The sequence below is a fragment of the Gobius niger genome (genome assembly GCF_951799975.1).
Source record: "Gobius niger genome assembly, chromosome: 19".
Taxonomy (NCBI): Eukaryota; Metazoa; Chordata; class Actinopteri; order Gobiiformes; family Gobiidae; genus Gobius; species Gobius niger.
Window position 1 is genome coordinate 17289423 of NC_136870.1, and position 25001 is coordinate 17314423.

The 25001-nt window shown below is 42.1% G+C and overlaps 1 protein-coding gene across 21 annotated transcripts in view; it reads right to left on the minus strand.

The window, feature by feature from the left end:
- Positions 1 to 24353, minus strand: part of LOC306978931 (ankyrin-3-like) — a 103159-nt gene extending 78806 nt beyond the window's left edge. For 16 of the 21 annotated variants that reach the window (XM_079577671.1, XM_079577675.1, XM_079577659.1 and 13 more), the window contains exon 1: positions 3814 to 4353. In XM_079577671.1, coding sequence (XP_079433797.1) covers positions 3814 to 3930 — 117 coding nt within the window. In that variant the 5' untranslated portion in view covers positions 3931 to 4353. Of the gene's footprint in view, positions 1 to 3813; positions 4354 to 24058 lie in introns of those variants that run through there. The other 5 variants (XM_079577674.1, XM_079577672.1, XM_079577665.1 and 2 more) reach the window with 4 other exon arrangements.
- Between the last annotated feature and the right edge of the window lie 648 nt (positions 24354 to 25001).

Consider the following 25001-nt stretch of genomic DNA (forward strand, 5'->3'; position numbering starts at 1 on the left):
TTTCTCATTCAAAAATAGCCAAAGAAGACAGTGTTTATGAAGAGATCTTGTTTGGCCTCCGATGTAGTTTATCCTGTATAAATCCGCTTTTGTTTTCTGCGACATTTGCAATTTCTTGTATGTTTTGTGGATGTCCTTAAACAAAAGAAAGGTTCAGGACATACTGCTGCTAAAATGCCAATTCCAATGACAAATGGACCACACAACAAAAAAACACCCGAGCAGCAATTCAGTCGATTAGCCAATTACCCAGGCCATTGTTCATCCCTTAAAGCCAATAGAAAACCTCACTCTCCATTAAAGCAATGGCCTTTAGCAAATTAGCTAGGTTTGATATGAACTCTATTGACTCAAAGTGACACATATAGTGGCACACGCATCTTTGTATTTTGTCTTTCTACTTGATGACAAATCCCAATGTTTACAACATGTCTATCAGGATCTTTGAGAAACATTAAAGTGTAGTATTCTTCTCAGTCGAAAAACCCCGGTACTCATGAAGTTGGTGTCTCGGAGCAAAAGCTTGAGAAAGAAATTGAAGTGATTTTGGTGTTTGTCCATTGTGTAGCGGCCAACAAACAGCCTCCTTCATGGTGTCTTGATTCAAACAGGAATAGTATCTGATATAAAGGTTTCAGTGTTCCAACCCCCAGAAGAGTTCTCCAATCAGAAAAAGTTAGCTACGCAATACATGCTCACCAAAACCGAACATAGTTTTGGATATTTAGAGGCTAATGCTACTGTAATGGTGTAGATCCTCAGTCATCCAGGTAGTCATACCTAAAACTCATTGTTTTGTTATAGGAAGTGTTTGTGATATTGATGTTTGAATGCTCACAAATGAGCAAGCGTTTTTGTAATGTGATTGTGCTTTAAGTGCAGTGGGAGGGGTCAGCCACCTCCAATATTGTTTGCCTAAAAGTGACTTTTGGCTGCATAAAAACATAATCCTACGGTTTAGTGGTTCCTTTGTCAAGAAAATACTGTAAGTATGAAGTGCAACGGGGCATGTACAAATATGGACAAAACAATTTAACTTTAGGTTTAAGTGAACATGATGTGAGTATGATCAAAATATGGTGCCTGCCTCTTTTCTGATGTAATTTCACTTATTTCATTACATCCTCCAAAACCAACACACATATCACCACTTAGCACAATTATTCACCAATAAAACGTGTGAGTTTCATCAACTTACGATGGTTAGTTTTAAAGTTGTTCCCCATACTGTCTGTTGTTCACCATACTGTCTGTTTACAAAGTGGCTAAATCATCATCCATATGTATAGCTCTCGCTCCATGTAGCTTTTAAACTAATGGTAGCTGCTGCACTCCCATGTGGTGCCTGAAATGCATTTGGTTCCCGCTATGCCTATAAACACACTACACTGAATACATAACATGATGCAGGCCTGAATCAAGCCATTCCCGATCAATTCAAAGGAAAGTGTACATGAACCAATTAGCAAGAATCTCGTATCATGTCAGGAGCAAACCCGTAGAGTGCAGTTCATTGTCAGGTTAATTAGCAGCGTTTGTTTAAAGTCGCTCGGGCCACACGCAAAAAAAAAGGGGAGGCACTGTTGTCATAGAAGGGGAAGTAACAGGAGAGGATCTTTGCCCAGAGCGGTGCCAAGAACAAGCCGGGGCAGACAGCGTTATAGATTTACCCTGAGTGTGCCCAAAGATAGACGATACCCTCCATTACGCTACACTCACGATCTGCTGATGTCACCCCAGCGCATCACACTACTACACTACGGAGACCGGACCTGTTGCCTCAAGTGTGGCTCAAATTCTCGGTTGTTGCGCCAAGGTCAAAACTGTGTCGATGTAGAGTTTAACGATAAGGACATTCAGTTTTGTTTCTGGCCTATATACTCTGCCTTAACCCCCACCGTGACCGTGTTCTCTCCAGTTCAGTATGGCTCAAATCTTAAAGCTTCTAGACCTGAGAGCTTACAGCCTATAGGCCAGGGGAACGCCTCATTTGAAAGCTAAGGGCCTACAAAACTCATCTAAGCTTCTTCAATGTTTTGTATTGTCAACTTTTAGTAATTTCCTTTGCTTTATGTGAGGTTTTCTTCACATTTTTGTCAGGTTTTTGTTGATTTTCTTGAAGCGTTTTGTGTAATGTGGCTGATGAAGCCACAAAAATGTGACCAAAATCTAAGAAAATTGGACAAAAACGTGACAAAACCTCTAAGAAAATACATCAAAAACATAACAGTAACTCGACAAAAACAGGACGACAACATGACCCAGAAAAAATGAGGAAAGAGCTTAGGCCTTAGCTTTCAAATGCACTGGACTACAGGCTGCAAGCTCCAGTCGAGAAGCTTTTAGATTCGGGTAAAATTGAACAGGAGAATATGTGCTTGGTTATGGCGGGTTAAGAGGTCAAAGAGGACGACTCAGGGTGAAAGGATGTGAAGTGTGGGAAGAGACTTTCAGCAAATTGCCTGAGTCGGGACTTGAACCACGACACTGAGGTTGGAACAGTGTTGGCATAAGGCACATAGACACAAGGAACATACACAAGAAACTATTTACAAAAAAAAGTGAATAATTAATTTGCCAGAAGTGACTTTTTAGGTCAAAACACATCAATCGAGTCAGATCTTAAGAGGCTGAGCAGGTTGGGCCTGGTTAGTAGCACCAGGATGGAGGATCATGTGGCAAGTGAGTGGCAGATGATGGTACATAGGCAGCCTCGCTTACATCAGCGTACCCCAGGGCAGCTGTGGCTTCTTCATATACAACTACCACCACCAAGTAAGGAGAGAGAATGACACTTTAACAGCAGTATATACGCCTAGTTCATTATCAGTTTATTTTCTCTTATTCTATAGGCTTTCTGATAGATCATTTTCATGGATCATTGATGGATACTTTTTCATAGGCGCCCAAAAGTGTTCACCCTCCTCCCCTCTCTATATTTGATCTATTTTGACCTTGATGCTTAAGGGGTCAACACTATTGGTTACATAATGACACCTAATGCAAGCATAATGTGGTTAACAGCGCGCCGGAAACACAAACCACAAGTCGTGACCATTTATACAAGAATCGTCAACAAACAGGACTCAAATTCCAAGTCGTGTTTTCGCTCGTCAGTATTTCTACCCAAACGCTGAGCCGTGTTTAGAAGCCGATTGATTTTCCTAACTTTGTCCTTGCAAGATGACGCAAAAACAAGACAAACTGCGAAAGGGTGTGCCTGCTGGAATCTCCACACGCGAGACACACTCCAGGTTTTAAAAAAAATGTAATAACAGTGATCCATCCTGGCAGGTCATAAATGAGATAATGGGAGATTTATACGGCTCGAAGCTTATAATTAGATATCGGGTTGATTGGGAAAAGTGGATCGCTGCAGCGGGGCAAGTGAGGACAGATTTTTCCAGGTGTGGCAGGACACTTTGAAGATTCGATTTGAAGTATCTTGCATAAGAGAACATATTTTAAAACAAAAACAAGCAGCATTTTAAGACTTGAAAAGAATGAACATAACCATGTGGGGGAAAAAATTGTCCAATCTAGAGGCACACTTTCCTCGTTTTAGCCCATTTATCTTGCTGTCAATCCCACCACACCGCACCACCCCCTTCTCCCCCGATGGGACCCCTTTTTTGAGAACAACGTGACAAAAGAAAAGACTCAGCACCAGTAGCGGCAGCAGCAGCGATCGGCGTGCTCCTACCCCCAGACCCCCCCCATCCCCATCCCCTCACACCTCTCCATCCTCTCCCATACACGCAGCTTCAATATTACAATCCCTCCACGATCGCTCCTCTGGTGGAAAAACCTAACCTTTTTCTTGACGACTTCTCGAGACCTCTTCCTGTTCTTCTTCTTCAGATCTTTCTCCTCCTCTGCGGCGAGGTTCTCGTCCGCTTTCTTCTTGAGCTGGGAGGCAGCGTGCGCCATGCCGCCTTAGTCCAATTAATCCTCACAGGTGGCAACGGGGGAGACCGCGCGGTGGGATGATTTTTTTTTGTTGTTGTAGTGGTGGGGGGGTTTTGCTTTTTTTTTCCCTCCTCACGGCGCAACAATCACCATGAAATTGATGGCTTATTTATACATCGGGCTCTTTTGTTTCTTCTGTTTCTCCCATTGTGGTGCCTGTCCAATCACTGCAGATGCTCCAGGTTGGGGCAGGACGCGCTCCATTGGTTTGCCCAGATTGAATTGGCAGTAAAAAAAAAAAATCACACTAACAATAAAAAGGTATGAATAAGAATCTTCAAAATGTGCCAAATCTTAAGCGTCCATTTCTCTTGGTAATATCACGCACAAAAATGGCAAAATTGGGCATCCGTGGTTGAAAGTAGGTTCCTGTCCAAAAAAATGTGTCCAGCCCCATTCCCCAACAATAAGTCCAATGGTGTAATTGCCCCCCGACTATGGTCAAGGCACCACTAAGGCATCCCCCCCCTTTTACAGGACACACTCACCCAAGACAGGATCAGCGTATGAAGGAGGAGAGCGGAGAGAGAGATGATGACACGGGAAAGGAGGCTGAACGGGAGGAGGTGGCGGGTGGAGAGGGAGGGCATTTGGCGAGAGGGAGTGGGGGGGTGGAGTGGAGTGCATGAGGAGGGGAGAAAATAGAGACAGCAGCTGGGACAGTGGAAGGATGAAGACTTGTGCTCAACACCAGCTGGCTTGGAATTGCAGACAAAGAAAAGGGCAAAGAGGATCGCACTCAGCACATAATCACGTCGTGCAACTGAGATGGGACGCGGGGAAAGGCTGCACAGATGTACGTCCGTTTGGGAATATAAAGGGGGGGGGGTTACATGTTTGTTACAAGTGATGCTGAATGATGTGTCCAGCATTGCGTTTGTGATTTTTTTTGCTTGTTTGTCTGCTTTCATCATTATTTAGAATAGAATAGAACACACTGTATTGATTCACAGTGAGAGTTTGCTCATTTGCATACAACAGCACGAGCCAAGCCAATAGGTAAAAATACACTGCATATTTGGTTGGACCGCCTTTAGCTTTTGTTTCTGCAGTGTCAAAAGTCCAGTGTTGCTTAAACTTTTCATCAAGATCTTGTATTGATGATGGGAGAGTGTGTGACCACTGCGCAAAGCCTTCTCCAGCACATCCCAAAGCTTCTCAATGGGGTTAAGATCCATGTGTGAATGTGATGTCTCATGCTCCCTGATCCACTCTTTCACAATGTGAGCCCGGTGAATCCTGGCATTGTCATCTTGGAATATGCCCGTGCCATCAGGAAAGAAGAAATCCATTGATGGAGTAACCTGGTAACACAGGACATGCAGCTGATCTCATTCTTTGGACACATTTTTGGACACTTTGTCAAGGCGTGTGCTAAATAGTGGGCATGTTGCACTTGATTTGGTAATGGTAAATGGTCTCAACTTATACCTACATTAGGCACTCAAAGCGCTTTACAGCAAGGATCCACTCACCCATTCATACTCTCATTCATACACCAATGTACGCAGACATTGGGGGCAATGTGGGTGAAGTGTCTTGCCCAAGGACACAACGACAGTGTGCACTTTCAGGAGGTGGGATTCGAACCCCCGACCTTTCGATCATGAGACGACCCACTCTACAATCTGCGCCACTGTCGCCCCTTTTACCATTTACCATTTGATGTTGCCTTTATTGCAGAATCAGGCCCACAAATCTAAAATGTAAATAAGACAACGCTGCGTGAGTAAAAAATGGATAAATGTTGATCCTAGTGTTGCTGAACCGAGACCTGACCAACGGCAGTAACCCCAGGTCATGACAGTAAGTTACAAATGTGCATACCTCCTCCATAGTTACGGGCTGGACAAAACCTTATAGAGACAAAACAAATGTTTGTCAGTTTACGACACGCTATTGACACCATCGGCATTCAAAACATTCTTTTGTTAATCGGCCTTTCCCTTTTGTATTCAAGCTCAAAGGATTTATTACTTTGTACAACAGATGCCCTACCTCGCAACCCTGTCCATTTATTGGGATCAGCGCAGCGTCGGCCTGGGACAGGACCGAACTGCTTTCAATAAATTATTAACCGAGAAATGTACTTCATAATAAATTGATCAGATATGGTGTGGATTTCACACCTTGAGGAATCTCACTTGGAATTTTGAAAACGCTGCAACTTTCAAGGAAATCTTCTCAATTATCTCAACATTAATGAGAATTCTTGCCTTAGGTCTTTCTTCCTCAGACAGGAAAAGCCCAAATGAATATTTAACACTCCCTTTCAAATCGGCAAGTTGTGTTTTAGCACATTTTGTGACTAAAAAAGCGAGTCGAATTTGCTCCACTGGTCTCTGGTTTTCCTTATAGAAGTGACATCACAGCATCACACACTGCAGATTCTCAATGTTTACAATACGGCGGAGCGGATTGGGCGGTGTTTCGTGACAGGGTCATGTGACCACCGGGTAGGCTTCCTATTGGTTATGTCAAGAGTGAGAGAGTGGTTACCAGCAATGTATAGACAGAGGGTCAATCCCATAAAAGACCGTGACAAAGACTGGGAGTAAAGGAGAGGAAAGTAAAACAATAACTGCAAATTTATCTGGTTATATTATATGAAGACAAGAGAAAACTTAATAATGAACTAGTTGTATAAAAGCTCCCATTACCCAAATTACAGTACAGTACATTTTGTAATACGCACTTTTAGAATATCTTGTTTAAGGGAGTCCTGGCCACCAGAGGGACCCCATTGTACAGATTTACTATCATATTGTTCAAATGCTTATGTTGTAAAATGGTATTGTTGCTGAAAGCGTGACCTTTCCTCTTTTGCTGACCAGTCCCACGGCATTAAACAATCTAAATTGCATTACGACTGACGACACAAGCCCTTTGACTCAATAACCGATTTGAAACGGCTGCTACAAAACATGTGATGTACAAATTCCTCCTCCTTTATCCCCAAATTATCTCGTGAAATAAGGTTTAAAATGGCATTTCTGGACCTTAAGGCTCCGCCGATGTCTAACCATAACAAACCCTTCAAGCAGCTGGATAACATTACTTTCTAAATCATCTCCCAATAAGTCGGATTCAGTTGGACAAATCCCTCATTATCTCTGTAAAAGGAGCTTATGAATTAGCAGCACTGGCATCTTAAATATGTTAAGCTTGCCCTAAAATGGGGATTAATAGCAGTAGGTATGTGAAATGTGGCAAGTTGTTGTATTTCTTATCACAATTGAGCACTTGCAATATCCATGGCTCTCAACTAATGAAATAATATGACTTATACATCGCAATTGACAATACCAAGCCAAACATTCTGTCTTTTTAGTGTCCCAAAATAGCATCCATAAAAGGGAAAGGGTTGAATAAATCCATGAATTGAGTATCCTTTATAAGGTAATGGCATACTCAAGGGACACATCACTAAAATGTGGGTTAATGACAAAGACGCAAAGCCACTCACTAAGGAAAAAGATAATTCAGGTCAAGCAATGATACCATCTGAAAACAAAGACAATAGACAAAGGAACATAAATGTACAGTACAACAGGAAGACTTTAATACACTGTGCTCCGTGTTAAATAATTCAGCATCGTTTCATTCTGCGGTGTGAGGCTCCTCTTAGTGGGAGAGCGTGGGAACTGCCCCTATCGACAGGCAGATTGGCTGCAGTCCCGCGTCTAACCGCTCGGGGGCGCCATCACTCCAACTACAGGACTACAGTGCTTTGTGCGCTTATTGCTCTCTTCAGCCCGAGTTCAATTAAAACAAAAGCAAAGGCAGCTTTAAACCAGGTCCCAGGTGATTTCTGGAGCTACATGTCGACTTATATTACGTTTTGTTTTTGTTATTCATGAAGCCCCACAGTTAGAGACGCGGTCGCCGTTCACCAAATCACACAAATGAGAAAATGTTAGTGCAAGTTCGATCAATAAGATTAACTGTACAGGAAGGACAGAGCCAAGGCAGGAGAAAAGATATGCTGCTTTTCAAAAATTGTAAGCTTTTTTAAAAGAAACAAAGAAAAGAAAAGAAAAGCACTGTATTTGGCAAGTTTCTTTATGCCGGGAATGGGATCAAACATGTATCTTTAGCTTCTTCCTGTTGAGAGCTCCTGGTGGGTGAGCTGCACAGTAAACACCACAGTGCATTATGTAATTTCAAAACAAAAGCTAGAAATGACTGTCCTACCTCCTGCCTCTACTGTTTTATTGATTTATTTTGTTTTGCGTTAATGCTGCTGTTTCAGACGGTTATTCAGAACCGGAAGGAAGTGGGAGTTTTTCCATCAATTTATTGTCTCTAAGAGGTTTTAATGATTGTCGCAAAAGAGATCGTTTCTGATGATTCAGAGCTTTTACCATCACACAGTCACATGTCTTGTTATCAGGAGAGCACCAGTTCACCTGCTGATAGGGAGGCCTTATCAGAAGTGCGCACACGAATATCTCAAACAAAGCGGCTTTTTGTTCCAAGTCCATAAAAGGATCATATTATGGCGGCTGCTGCTTGCATGTGGCGAGGCCCAGGTTGGCTCAGAAGTCTTTCTATTTCATGCCATTTTAAAGCGACACTAGGTCAAACTGTGTCACGAGAGCAACAAAACAATCACAAAACTGAAAATATAAAGAAATATGAGCGATACAGCTTCAGTATTTTGCATTTTTAGCTGTTAAAGCAGTACTATGAAAGTTGTTTACCTAAATAAGTATTTTTCATAGTCCCTCTGGGGGTAATACAAGTGTTGATGGGATGATTGGGGGGTCTTTCATCTCCACCTGGTGTCTCTGGCCAGACAACCACGATTGCAACTTCGCTGCTTCTGGGTCGGAGGCCCCAATACACACTAATGGAATCACGAAGAAGAAGCTAACAGGCTAACGGGCAAAGGTAGCACCACTTAAACAGTGTTTACAGCCAAGTTTCTGTGACAAAAATATGTCCATTGTGTAATTGGATGTACAGCATCTCTCTCTAACCTTTGTCTGTTCTGTCAGCGTAGTATTTATTCTCACGGACAATTAATGAGTAAAAAAAAAACAACACCTGCAGTGGCGCTTGTGGCATGAGTCACTTAGTACTGCTTTAAAGGAGCAGGCCACCGTTTAAAAAAATACTGTGATATGTTCTTTTCTGAGCTTAGACGAGTTGATGCGTACCTGTCTGGTCTTTTGTGCTATAGGAATACATTGGGAGAGGCTAAATGCTAACAACATCTTTGGTCGTTTTGCGTGACTGAGGGCACGCACAAAGACCAGACAGGCACGCATCAACTCGTCTAAGCTCGGGTAAGAACATATCTCAGTATGGAAAAACGGTGGCCTGTTCCTTTAAGTGCATACCTGAAGCTTATTCATTTGGAACAGGCAAAGGTTATCAAAGGTCATTGGTGAAACATGCCTGCTCATTCATTTCAAGTTTCCATTTTATCGTATTTTATCATATCACTTTTTAAATATTCATTCTGCTCTCTAAAGACCATACATTGTGCCTTGTGCTCGTGAACTACTCTTAACCTTTCCCCTTGAGATGACCCCTAATGGACCGTGACTAAATTAATTTGCCTTTACGACCCTTGATAGCAGACTCCTAAACTCAATAGACCTGTTTGTGTCCAGCACCGAGCCGCTCCAAGTCCTGCGGTGCTCAGCGGCTGCAGACGGAGTTGGATTAGTCTTGGATGATATGCGGAAAGAGGAGGGAGAGGCCCAGACTGCCCATAAAACAGATAGATGTCCATTAACAACACTTGATTTCATATGTGCGCGCTGTGGTAATGCTATCTACGCTCCATTAGCAGGCTCTTCTGCGCTGACTCAAATGTCAAACGCAATAACGGCTTCTGAGCATCAACCTCCATTTCCCTGTGATCTTTGAGGTTTAATAATGATAATAATAAACGTGCGCAATTAATGATTATGTAGCCTGCAAATAAAAACAATTTCTACTTATAATTAGTGCAGTTAGCAGACCTCCGCCAAGGCACAGCGCTCAAAGGTGCAATAAATGCCCCGCCAGACAAATTCAAAGTAGAAATCTTCAAACCATAATGCAAAATGTCTTAATGTGTGTCACACATTAAGTAACTCTGGATTTAGTATTGGATTTCATGAGAGTGCTGGGTTGTATCAATGAAGCAACGTTATGACAAACTTGCTCATTTGTATACTTGACTGATACAGCTAATGTGCATTCCCCGAACTGACAATGAAACAAGTGCATTCATGTGCAAGATGTAACTGCCCAAGAAACGTTTATCAATTTACCATTGCGTCATTAGCAAAACAGGCAGGCAATGACTTGTGCGTCCTCAAACAGGCTCCATAATTAATTGAATCAAAGTAGCAATTTTAATAGGCGGACACTTTTTTCTCTTTAAGAAAACAAGTTCTCTGAAAACAATAAGGATTCTCATGATATATAAGCCTGCCATCCCTGTAGATTACATCTCCAACACATGAAATGCATGCGACTCTTGTATTAGTTTATTTCAACTACCCCCAGAGTGTGCTTCTCAATCAGGGGAGCAGGGATGTAGCTGGGGGTACTTGGACATTGCTCAGATTTAAAACATAAGGCAAATTTACATTTTAATGTTTAGTTGCTAAAAGGTAATATTCAGCAGTTAAAATGATCAATTTGAGGGTATCTAAGCTTTAATTCAGTTGATAATTCTTTAAAGCAGTACTAAGTAACTCATGCCCCCAGAGGCCATAAGCGCCACTGCAGGTGTCGTAGCATGTTGAGTTTTTTTACTCATTAATTGTCCAGGAGAGTAAATATTACACTGATAGAAAAGACAAAGGGAGAGAGGGATGTTGTACATCATTACACAATGGAGATAATTATTTTCACTCTTACTTGGCTGTAAATACTGTTTCAGTGGCGCTAGTCCGCAGTTAGGATGTTAGCTTCTTCTTCGTGATTCTATTAGTGTTTATTGCACCTCAGACCCGTAGGCAGGGAAGTTGCAATTGTGGTTTTCTGGCCAGAGACACCAGAGGGAGATGAAAGACCCCCAATCATCCCATCAACACTTGTATTACACCCAGACGGACTGTGAAAAGGCTTTATTAAGGTTAACAAGTTACTTAGCACTGCTTTAAATAACTCTAGGCAGGGGTGCTGAAAGTGTGAATCAGAGGCCCGTATGGTGCGGCACGCAAAAATAAAAAAGGTTTGGAACCACTGACCCAGAGGACAACATCTGCATCTTTAGCTGTAGTTTCTGCAGCCAGCTTGTCCAGACACTCACTTAAATCTCTTAAGACAAGAGCCGGCGAGCGTGCCGCGCGACAAGGTGCCGCGCAGATTAAGATGTCACTTACACAGACACATGCAGTCCGGCAGCATGACACCTGTGAGCGTGCGATAAGACACTCCAATCTAACACCAGGACCAGATCATGCTCTGTCTGCTGAAACCCTGCTATTTCTTGTGTATTTTAAAATAATTTTCTCTCTTTTTTTTATGTGAAAATGTCTAGGGTCAACTTCGGTCTCCAGCTGGAACTCTGCCAGCTGTCTCCACGGCAACCGGATACACGGGCCACAAATAGATCCAAGCGGCGGCGAGTATCCCGACGCCGCGCTAAGGCCATATCAGACCGAATCTCACCCCCCCACCCTGTGATGTTTTAGATCCCTCCACTGCTTAAAATAGTTCACATTAAAACTAACATGAGCGATATTAACATGCGGCACCAGCAGCTTTCAGCGGTGATGCATGAAGAGAAATTGATCATCACAAGTCAAAGTACATTTCGCACTGACCTAAGCCCGAATAAATGACTCTGGTCAGGAGAGGCATCTGCATTACACCATTGCTTAAATGTAGGATAAGTATAGTCACATAAAACAATGCTCTCATCCTTCCTGATTATATCTTCCTATTAGATGCTTGACCCTTAGACATGTAATGAGTGTTTTATAAAGCTCCCTGTCGACTTAACTTGTCAATCGCTTCTTGACCATCAGATTTATATTGTACATGTTAATCTGCTGAACTGATGACCTCAATTAACACATCAAATGCTTAATTATGTATGCCCTTCAAGTTGCAGTCACTGAGAGCTAATCCTAATCCGTGTTTACTTTGAGCATGTTCACGGCGGCTGAACAGAGACGTTATTGGGCACAGGCAGCACAATAGAAGGCATGAAGGTCTTTATAGATTAAGATTGTAAATAAGGGAAATTATAAGGTGAGGGAGATGAGGGAACATGGAAACAAAAATAGACACATCTTTGGAATTGCCCATATACACGAATATTGAACATGATGTTCGAAGCAGCCACTGGGAAACAAAGAAGCCAAAAAACTTAACTTTCTCCCATTGCCCCCACCATTACTTTAACAAATGTATGAATTATGAATATATTTTCCTACTAAATAAAGATATAGAGACATGGAGAGGAGCAAAGTGGTTCAACAGCCCGGAAATACTTAAAAAATAGACAATGCTAACCGGGAAGCTACGTTAGCTTCATGCTTTATATACAAACTTTAGCTACAAGTGCCGTTTTTTTGTTTTTCTTTGCTTCTACTGAACAATTTGATGTGAAAAAACATCCATATGGACCAGATTTTGGTTTGATTTATGTGTGATAAATATGTTTATAGTCTGCCAGAAAATGGCTCGACCCTCTAAAGTTTTTGTGGGGTCAAGAAAGACAAACTTGTTTTATACATAGACACATACAACACCAGCTATTTAATGTGCTGTACACAAGATTAAAGGGTGTGTAGGATTTCTTTCTAAATATTTTATAACATCAGTGTCTTGATACATCAGGTCCACATGTTGAAATCAAATAACTGGCTTTACAGATAACAATTAGTTTGGTTTTCAAGCTTATTATTCCATAAGAAATCAGAATAAGCCCATATTTTGGGTTGCCAGCTCCAATGGCTAAAACCAGCATGCACCATTAGGGCTCTCTGAAGTTGCAAATCAAATTAGTGCTGGTGACATTAGTTAAAGCCTGAACTCTGGAGACTCTGAACTGTGACGTGAGGAATGGCATGTGCACATACGTATACTGAGAACTTGAATCACTTCTTTTCGTAATAAGTATAGTTATGATCATTACACCGATGCTACAAAGGCATCCTCATTGTTTTATGCCTGTTAGCGCGTAGTAATGCCCATGATATGACGATAGTGTTGATCTGTGCCTTGAGCAGCCTCACACAGACGCAGCTTCAGTGACGTCCATCTCAGTGTGAACAACAGTCTGGGTTTTTCCACCAGGCGCCCTGCCAGGACAAACTCCCTCTCCCACTAATGTGCTCCAGTCCAGAAATCCCTCTGCCTTCTGCCTCTCACCACGATCACTACCGCGGCTGCTATGTCTTTGTGGGAAGGCGCAACGTTGAACTAAATATGGAAATAAATTCATATCATCCCAAATCGTTTAATGCAATTTTGAACAAGCTTTTTGTATAAATTCGGGGCGGAAAGATCAATCCCAGTGAATATAATTCACAATCAGATAGACAGCTTTATTCCACCGGGGGGGAATTAATTCGCAAAACACAACAAGTGAATCGAATCTTGACCTCAACACATAAATTGCAAATCTAATCACACATAAAACACAATTAGATATTTTCCCGTTAACCCTTAGCATATATCTCCTGAAACAACCGACCCATAGAAGGGCGTGTAAAAAGAGGAAATGTGAAGCCTGAACGATGAAAAATGATGAGGGGAAGATGATGGATGGTTTTGCAAATACGATTACACCATCTTCAGCACAAGCCTGTTGCCATAGTGACGTAGTCGCATTAGCCTAATCATAAAACTCTGGTCTGACATGTTCATTTGAGCAATCGAGACTTCTACCTGAGCAAAATATTATTAAATTACGTCAGTCTTTATGTTCAATTTTGAAGGTAAAAGCACAGGCATGGCAGGTATTATATTTATGTATTCACTCACTAGTTTTGAGCGTATAGGCTTAAGAAGATAAAAAGTTCTTCAACGTGGGGGTCATGGGGTACAGCAGAACGGTTTTGTGTTATACTAGTTGCACTTTGTTCATAAACCTATTACATTGAAAAGACATGACTGATAGTGCTTTCAAATACAATCTCCAGCAGTGGTAGAAATACGGTGGGTCAGGTTGGGGGTGGTTTGGCCTGAAAACCGTTCCTTGAGGTAAAAGGAGTTTGCACTGGCCACAATGTCCTGAATTTGAACCTTGAATATTCTAATGGAGGGGGAAATGCATTATACCAACCAGTAGCTCTCCTTTACAAGTAGCTCCCCAAAGGCTTTCCACACTTCTACTTCACACATGATGAGTCACCCTTTCGATGCATTTTCTGTTTGTTCTGAACATGTTGAACACAATCTGGAAGCAATTGGTTAAAAATAGCAAAGTATAAACCGGAAACTCAAGGGAATTTTTCTGAATTGTTGTGTTGAAATATTATCTTGGCTGCACGCTAATAGATGAAGATCCGTATCGCAAGAAGCAACATTAGATGGTCATATCAGTTATATACATAGTTATATTTAAAAGTACAAGTTCCACTTTAGCCCAGGATTAGTATTTTATTTCACGATTGATGAAAAAACATAGGATTACGATCTTTGTTTGAATGCACCGAGTTGAAATTATTATTTAAAACATTAAATTCTTTTCTCAGATGGTGCAACCCTATAAAACAGCCAAAATGTACAGAATAGTCAAACGGCAGTATTGCTGGTTAAGATAGAGTGTGAGTGGATCTATAGCTGACTTGATGCCAGGTTTTGTGCACAGCCAGCCCTGCACTGAGAGGACCACTGCTGCTTAGTCAGTCTCTGTAGCATTAAACTAATTCACTGTGATGCCTGTGTGCACATTTTATTCTCTACTGTAGCAGCACTGAGGAGGCAACGCTCAGCAGTAACCTGTTCAGATGGAAAATATATAATATATAGCCCATACATGGACGCTTCCCATGATGAACATGAAACAGGTGCAGCAATAAGCGGAAATTCAGCCCATTGGACACAAAAAATGGCCCTGTAATGTAAAATGATCCAGTGCATCAGAGCATGAAGGTGAGGTCTCTCAATGCTGTACGCCAAATTTTGCACATCTTTGCACACACATATGTTCAGAATAAAGACACACCGATCCAGCTTTTTTGCTGGTATTGATCCGATATTGGGTTTTGAGTGTCTGCCGATACCCGATATTTACCGATACCATTTTCTTAAAAGTGTCTTTTTCTGAGTGAAAAATTGAATTTACTTTAGTCTTTTCTCCATTTTAAGATCAATTAAGTCATATTCTATTGTAATGATACTACGGATCAATATTTAAGGATCACCGGACTTTTCTACACTAAATATTCTTGGGGATATGAGAGGCTATAGGTTACATTAGCCTAATAGATCAGTTATTTCTTAAACTAAAATACAAACACTTGGCTTCAACAGTAGTCGATTTCATCTTATTAGGCTACTTTAAGTATTTCTATCATAGTTTCTGACCCAGCCTTGATTAGTGTCCGTTAGCATTAGCATGCTCCTGCTAGCTTTAGCATACTGATGCTAACCGTGGCATTTTGCACAGCGATCAAAAATATGTTTGTGGAGGTTAAAACTAACTCCAGATTCTTAGCTTTCAAATGATATACACCATGCCCATATTCACTTAGATTTATGTGGTAGATTTTTTTTTAAGCGTTGAGGGCCAAAACTGGTATCGGTTCAGCATCGGATATTCGTGGCCGATACCCGATATCTTATTTTTTTCAGTATAGGCTGAGATTTCCAATACCAGTATAGTATCGGATCGGTGCATCCCTAGTCAAAGCCAAATTGTGGAACCTTCCAGGTTAAATGCCGCCATGTCCCAAAAGCCACCAAACTCAAACCATAAAAACATGCCAAATGTGTTTTCCAATGATTTGCTCCCAGCAACGTTATGAGTTGAGGAGAGGCCTGCTCACAGTAAAGATTTTTTTAAAGTATCTTTTTTGCCAGCAAAGTCAAACTTTGTGAGAAAACTGCAAAATTTTGACGTACAACTTTTTTTCCTGTAGCTAAACCAGTGACGACATAGCTTCACCTATAGCCTTCTGCTTGTTTCACTGATATTGAGCCGCCTTAATTCCTTTCAGCGGCTGTCAGGCTGTTTCCTTGTGCAGTTAATAAAGAGAGTCCGCAGTCTTGGGACGCAGTCAAGTGCTGAGCCAGGCACCCGAGCCGCTAAGTGGTCCCATCCCACTTTGTTCCCCCTCATCCCAACACCATTCATCTTACGCTATCAACCCCGATGAGGTCCTCTTTGTTAGCGCATGTGCTTATATTATGTGTGCGCGCATGCATGGTCGGCCCTAACTCACATTGGCTTCATCCTGTTCCCATGAAGCGCGGCCAAACGCAGCATTCGGCGACGTGGGCTAGCTCAGCAAAATCACAATATGTTGGCTCTAAAGGCAGGAACTCTGAAGCCGGCCGCTATTATTCCGCGGTATGCTTAGGAGGCGAAAAATATGACACACAGTAGACTAAAGAGGAGCGGGGAATTAATGCATGATGAATGGATGGAGATACAATGCAAGTTCGGAGAGCAACAAACAGAAACTTAATGCACAGGGTGAAGAAGTCAATGGCACCATGATGAACACACTGAAATATCTCAAACTCTCCGAATATTTGTTTCCGAACTGCTTTTATGAACATTTTATTTTGTATTTTTTATATGTGTACAACTCACTCCACGTGCAAATGTTCATTGAGAATTATGCGTGTCTGACATTTCGGTCTTCTAGCGTTTCCAGCTCGCAAACCAGTCTTTGATATGAATATGCAGGGATCTAATGGAGCCAGCAGTAATTCAGGACGGGGCACTTGACCCATTCACACCAGACGCAGCCACCGCCATTTCCTGCTTTCCTTCAGCGGGCCGTCCCAGTCCAACCTGGCCCAAATCCACCTGCGACTCTCAACGGTGCAGGCAGCAGGGATCAGGTTTTTGTAGCAGCGCCTGTCATCGGGGGGCAATGATGAACCGCGTGGGACGTTGGCCAGGCTTCATGCCCACAAAATGCTGTGCACCGGGCATTCCAGCTGGGATTACATTCTGGGATAGGGTGGCCAGTATCGCTGCACCATGCCACAACGGGACAGGGGAGGCGGGCCAAAGTGCTGTCTGGGAATGCTTGTCATAGTCCAGTAATATCATATTTTTTTCGATAGATAAGCCTCGCAGTGGTGGACGTCAATAGAAAGATAGCTATATAAATGACAGTATTGGGGGTTTAAGGATGCACAGTTCATCAGTTCAAGTGAATTGAAATTGCTTTTTGAATGGTTGCAAATACCAAATCACAAAGACTGCAAAAAATATAATGTTACTATCTTACTCCATAAGGATCATGAACAACAAAAATCGTTTCAACAGAGTCAGTCTCTCATATGGCGTTTCTAATTATTAAAGCATCAATCCCAAGAAAAGAGCTGCCAGAAGACGCAAGGGTGATAGTGGACTTACCCCGTACACCACTTGGTGTGCATTTGACCTTTTAGTGACCCTTCGACAGTATGGGTGGTCAGCATGGCGCTTTTACTTTCCATCATGGTGGCCTCTATGACACTTTTGCTTTTTTAGGGTTGCTAGTGGTTTGTTTGGTTGGTTGGAACGTATGCCTTACAATGGAGACGGTTCCATCAGAGAAAACCTACCAGAAATCCCTAAAAAACAATTGATCCTGGAGCGTTATAGAAGCCACCATGATGGAAAGTAAAGTCGCCATGCTAACCCCCCATACATACCCATACATTATTTGTTTTATGAGAAAAACAAAGTTCCCAATGCCTTGAAAGTGATATTTCAGGATTTTTGACATTGGGCCTCATTTCCTAGTTGTCCAGAGTGTTGATTTTTGGAGATTTTTGAACTCATGCAGTCCTTATATTTGAAGAGTTTAGTGGTGCTAGGCTAGTGCTAGGCTAGTGCATGTCTATGGTAACTAGTAGCCTGCATTAAAAACCTCTTCAAAATCATGGGGTAGTCGTCCAAACGTTGCCATATCTGATTTCTCTTGTGTGAATTCCAGGTGTGGTAATGCCGGCCACAGGTAAACAAACTGTAGGTCCGGTAACTTAGCAGATCACTCCGCCGCTGTGTAGCTTACAACCAGGAAGCTGATGCTGCTCAAATATAAGTTCTTTTAAATGCAAAATGGTTATATTTCCAAAATTATTCAGTCAAAACAGACATTTATATCGGTAGTCTGGTGTTGTAAGTGATTTGCCTCAGGTGCACTGTGCTTGGGTCAGACTGTTTTTAATGCAGGCTACTAGTTACCATAGACATGCGCTAGCCTAGCACTAGCCTAGCACCACTAAACTCTTCAAATATAAGGACTGTATGAATAATTTTTTTTTTTTTAAAAGTCTGGAAAACAAGGAAATGAGGCCCTATGTCAAAAATCCTACAATATCCCTTTAAATTAACAAAATATTGACAGTGAAATAAACACTAAAGATGTAAAGAACCTGTCAACTCACTTTTATTATAAGAGTAAATAAGAAGTACATCAACACATAGTGCAATCACAATCTTGTTGTCTTGTTGTCACACTCACATGTTAGAAATTGCAAAGAAGGGAGAAGGAGAGAGACATTAGTGCACAAAATAAATAAAATAAAATAAAATAAAATAAAAAGTCTGAAGTATATTGCACTAGTTTTGGGCTGTTTATTAGAGTTCAGGAGCCTGACCGATGGATGCTTGGACGCTTGTGCCGTAGTCATTTTTTTGGGTGGTGTGATGCGGCTTTACCTTAAAAGTGAAAAATAAAAGTAGCGCATGTATAGGAATACTGTAAATTAGGCTATGAGATACTGCAGCAGCATACACAGCGAAAACAGTAACGCCTTGGCAAGCTCCTCTAATTTATAAATGGTGCGTCGCTTATGTTTCACTGCAAGATATTACTTTTCATCTGCATACTGATACAGCCGTTACATGATTGGATGTTTTCATGTCACTCAACACAAGCTCCATTATCAGAGGGTATAATTATGCATTTACGAGATACAGTGTCCTCACATCCCCGAAGCTAATGGGAAATGGCGTCTGAGTGAAGCATTCGATCACACAATTCTCCTAATGCTATTGATTAAACACGCTCTGCCAATACGTCACCGCATGGCGTAATTTGAAAGGCTCGTGTTAGGAATGAGCATGACAAACCTTTCAACTGTCTGTCAAATATGAGATGTGTGCATTAGGAAGCATATTGGCATCAGACAAAAAGTTTACAAATGAGAGTGATTTTCATACCACTTGTAAAATCGTACAAACAGGAATACGTGGAGTACTTTAAGAGCTGCTAAATCCGTGTGTGCCGGAGCTAGCACTTGCCTTTTATTGAAAACATTGACAGTATTGACATTGTGGAGGGTGTGGGCTGAAATGACTGAACGTGGGCAGCCATGTTACATAAGGCACAGCACTTTTCTCGCTAAAACAGGGCAAAATTTAACCATATCTACGGCGAACGCGCAATAAATCGGCTTTTTATAAACATTTTAGCGGCCAGTGCCTCCCCTTTGTCGCTAAATGGACGCTCTGTATACCTCGTAAAATAACATAGTGACATTTATTACTATAAGGAGCCAGTTCGCATGCTCCTTTCCCATCGCTTCCTGTTCCCTTCCACAGCTCTAGCGGGGACAGGATTTGAGTTACAGTAGAAATGTAAAATGCATACCAGACACAGGCAGCTCAAATGTTTACATGCGGAGACGCTCGCCAGAGTGGAGTACGCGTTTCAGGACATAGCGCCAGATCGTATTTGGGAACAGGGTTTTCGATAAACACAGTGTAAACGCATTTTAGTGTCCTGGTATGACTGAAAACTACAATGAAACTTTAAATGAAAATGAAATCAAATGGGAACTCTACCCTCTTATTGGGCGAGAAATCAACACCAGACAGTATTTATCATTCAAACAACATGACATTTAATATTTACAAATGCATTTATAATATAGTCACCACTTGGATCTGGGGTTGCTGCAGTTGGTCAGGTCTAGGTTTCAGCAACACTACTGTACGTGCCCGAAGATTGAGATCAGCTGACCTGAACATCCTGAAAAACCAAGCACGGGCATATTCCACAATGACAATGCCAGGGTTCATCAGGCTTACATTGTGAAAGAGTGGTTCAGGGAGCATGGGGCATCATTTTCACACATGAATTGGCCTCCACAGTGCAGATCTGAATCCCACTGAGAATCTTTGGGGTGTGCTGGAGAGGGCTTTGCACAGTGGTCACACTCTCCCATCACCAATACACAATCTTGGTGACAAAATGAATGCAATATGGTATATTTTGACATTGCAGAAGCTAATTGGCGGACTAACCAAATATTGCGCTAGCTACGATTTAGACTTGAGTTTATTTGTATGTGATAAAGGAGCTTATATTCGGCCATAAAATGGCTAAAAGAGTGAAATGTGCACCCCAAAACATACTTCTCCACCCTCATCGAGGCCACGCCCCCTTCTATGACCTATGACAGGGGTAGGCAAGTTTGTGTCATGGAGGGCCGATTTTCTTAATTTCCAAAACGCCAAGGGCCGAAACTCACAATTGTAGCCCAAAGTAAAGCACTGTTTTTTCTACAAATATAAGTTTTGCACATAATATATGACCTAAAGCGGTGTTTTGATGGGAAATGTGAAAATATTGACAGGATTTTTCACATTTTACAGTCCTTTTCACATATTTGGTCTTTGATTTATGAGTAAATGTTTCTTCCAAATTCTCTTGGGGGCCAAAGGTCTTATGCTGGAGGGACGAATTTGGCCCCCGGACCTGACGTTGCCTACCCCTGACCTATGATGTATCTGCTCTGTCCTAGGTGTAGTTTTATTCCTGCCATTTCAACACAAGTGCAACAGGTTACCATCCACAGCCAGAACTCCTCCAGTGAAAGAGATTCTGAATCTCTGTGGGACTTCCCTGGTCAGATAAGCACACTTTTCCCTTTCTTACATCTTTGTTGAAAAAATGACAGATAGACGGAGCAAAGCTAGACTCCGAGATACAGACGTGCTCCTCTGTGATTTAGCCCTGTGTTGTCTGGACCTGGAGCTGTTGCTAAGGACTCTGGCGTGTGCAGATAGGCCCGTGAAAAAAACAGTCTCCACAGCAGCGAGTACAGTATGACTAATCCTCAACGCACTATCACACTGGAGCAGGGGGACAATGGAGAGATGAGCCGGCCGTCTGAGGTGGCGGGACGCTTTAGGAATGGGAGGGAGGGGGAACGCATTTGTCAAGTGAAATTGGTACTGATTTGTGATCAAAATGTCAGCCATGCCAAATGTAATTGCGGGGTTGCGTTTCACCGTGAGTGCGGCGCCGCTGTCACTCTAATGTCAAAAAGTGCGAGAGGCGTGTTAATGTAGCCATGGCGACGGCCCACAGGAGACAGGAAGTGAGGGCTCCAGTTTGAATCAGTGAAAATTGGTGGTTTGAGGAGGGGGGAAAAAGCAGTCTGTGAATAGATGCTTACTGTATCAGCTAAATTTAGGTTTTTAAGTCCATTTCTTTTAACTTTTGGACTCGGATGAAAGCGAAAGTCAAAATGATTTTCCCCCGCAGGGTGACTGGGCGCACCCATAGAGACAGGATGAGGAGCTCACTCACCCGGGAGGTGCTTGGAATAAAATCTCCAAGACACCTCCCTGGGAAGGTGTTCTAATCTGGGCATGCCCCATCGGAAGGAGGCCCCGGGGAAGACATAGGCCACTCTTTCGGGACTAATTCTCTAAGTTGGCCATGGAAACACCTTTTGAGAGCTGGGGGAAATGTGTGTGGAGAGTGAAGTCTCTGCTGAGAGTGCATCGTCCTGACTTGGCTCCAGATAATAAAGCAGGTTGTTGGTGAGCTCCTCTTGCAAGTGGTGGAGTTGAAGTATTTAGCTCCTCAACAAAAGAAAAATGGAGCATATTATGGCTGTCGTGAATTTCTATCAGAAGTACCGTATTTTCCGGACTATAAGTTGCACTTTTTTTATGGTTTGGCTGGGGGTGCGACTTATACTCAGGTGTGATTTATATATCAAAATATATTATCCCACAATGTTTTATTTTCACATTGACAGAGGGCGCTTTAGGCTTGTGTACCAGTATCTGCACTCCTATACCACTGAAGATTCAAAAAACGGTAAAACAGCAGCAGAAAGAAAGTTTGAAATGAGTGAAAAACTTGCGAGGGACTGGCGAAAAGCGGAGGTTACTCTTAAAAGAAAACAAAAAAAGCTAATTGCGTCTTAAAGCTAGATGGCCACAGCTAGAAGAACGAGTTTGCAAATGGATGCTTGAACAACGTGCTGCCGGGAGAGGCTTGTCAACAGTGCAGTTACGCCTCCATGCCCAGGTAGTTGCTAAGGCTGGTGTGACTTATACTCCGGAGCGACTTATAGCCTGGAAAATTCGGTATTTACCAATCAATTTATGCGCCAACTCTTGCGGTCATCGAATTAAGATGGCTGACTGAAATTGGAGAAGCTTGGGGTAGAGCTGCTGCTTCTCCACATCCTCGACAGGGGGGAGAGGAGGCCCCAGATCCATTGGAGGGACTATGTTGAGATTAACTAGGAGAGCTCACAGAAGTGTCTAGAGAGAGGAAAGTCTGGGATCTGCTTTCTACATTTTGACATTTTACGTAAAGCAAAAAAAAGCCACACCTTATTCCGGCAATTCAGAAACTTGCAATGATTATTCACAAAGGAAACTCTGTCCAACACTTGCCAAGTCTCTGATTTAGCCCCATGAAGATTATATTCTAACCAGTATTAAAGCTATCTATTGTTCCCTGACCTTCTAATCTCTTCTTACATGGCACAGCACGGGCTATATTGCACTGTATTGTCCGCCGGGAGCCACTGGGACACCTGTATCGCCCCTTGGAGAAAACCCTGGTGGATATGAGAGCACACAATCACTGGGAGCTGACTAAACATAAGGCGGAAAGAAGAAAAAAAAGATGCCAAGCCAGCAGCATTTTTGAAGTGCTTGGTAAAGAAATGCTACAAATACAAGTACGCAGTGCACTGGATTACTGCCAATACTACCTTAAATATAAAGTGCTTCTTACTCAGGACAAAAAGTGCTGAAGGAAGATCTAGTTCAGAGGAATACACACAATTTAGCAAATGTCCAATGAATCTCAGAGCGCACAGAAAGCCGATTTTAATCACTGGGATGTGGCGCATTCGCATCTTTGGGCCAGCCATTCTCAATGCTACATATAAGAGACCCCCCCCCAATAACACTTCTTCAATATATCACAAATAAAACTGCACTTGTAGGTTTAAACCAATCCCACACCCAACTTGACACAAGGTGGACGTTTATCCAAGCAACGACTGGATGGAAAACAATATCTCAGCATCTTCTTCTTTTCTTTCTGACCAATTTGTTATTTTTCAAAAGAAACAGATGCGCTCAAGTGTGAACGACTAAAAGCAGAGCCCAAATTTACTCGAGCAAAAGAAAAACAGGAAAAAAAAACATGATTACGAACGAGGCGATGTCATCACACCAGGGGAAAACAAAAGCGCTTCTCGAATCGCCAAAGCAGCTGCCCATAACTCAACACAAAATAGAAAAGTGAAGCTCAGATTGAGAGTGTTTAGACAAAAGAGGTTATAGAAAAAAATCACTCTATTTTCAAAGTGGACAACAATAAGAGAACCCACATAAAGCAGTCACCAATGAAGTATGCTGTATATAGTTATAAGGAGATTAAAGAAATAAGCAATGTGGCACCTGTGGCAAAATCAATCTTATTTTCTGATAACATAATGTCAGATTTAACAAAGATGGTAAAGTAAACTATGCACTAATATAGGATTCACCAACATGAGACAAAATTCACCACTACGAGAACTAATAAATCTATTCCAAACAATAAATAGATGCCATATATGAGTGGCAATACAATGAGGCAGTTATACAAAGTGCCTCTCTTTGTCAGTCCTCCTCCACAGTCTGAATCACAGCGTGCATGTCGGTTGCCGCCTCACGTTGTTTACAATCCTAATCCCTCTGTGTTACCTTTTTTCCTTTCTTCTTGCGTTGAGGCGTCTTCCCCGTAGCCTTCTCCTTGACCTCTTCGCTCATTGTCCCAGCTCTGTGCCAGCACCCAAAAATAATAAAATAATAATAAAATAAAATAAAAACAGGTGTCAGCCCCCCCTCCCAAAAAAAAAAAAAAAAGAGGGCTTTTCTAAAAAATGTAATCCAACATGAGTGAGTGAGTGAGCAGCGGAGGAGAGACAGCCACTCTATGGAAAGCAAAAAGCACCAGACGACTTGTTCACACCCACTTCAACTCACGAGGGAGGCTCCTTCTCTCTCTCTCGCGCTTTCTCTCACCCCCCCCCACCCAACTCGTATCCGCGCATATGGGTCCGTGCTTTATAAAAAAAAAGAAACTTGATTTGTCCTTTACACCTGGATGCCGTGGACAAAGTAGACGCCCACGCTCCACAAGTGAGAGCCGAGCGAGCAACAAGCTGCAGGGGCGTTCGGTATTTATAGCAATCAGTTTCATCATGGGCACTTTTGTGTACGGTATGATGTGCGCGTCTTGCTGGACTGGAGAGAGAAGGAGGGAGGGAGGGAGGCAGAGTGATAAGAAGTGCACACTGGAGTAGTTTAATGGAAGGAGGAATGGAATGAGCAACGACAAGTGAATTAATTATTAATAATTGGAGAGAACAGATACTTCAAAGTAAACATTTTATGCAGAATTGTTGCTTATAAACAATATATTATGCACCTCAACATTGCCATTTTATCATTTCAAATATTGCGTGTAGGTAAAGTAACTCGATGAGTATGGGAGAGCTCTTTTAAGCATCTTAAAGGTGCATTATGCAACTTTTTATGCGAAAAAAAAGTTGATATTTGTGCGTTTTTGACCTCGTAGTGACCCAGCCCTTGTATGAGTGGTCAGCATGACGCCTTTACTTTTGATCATGGTGATCTGCAACAC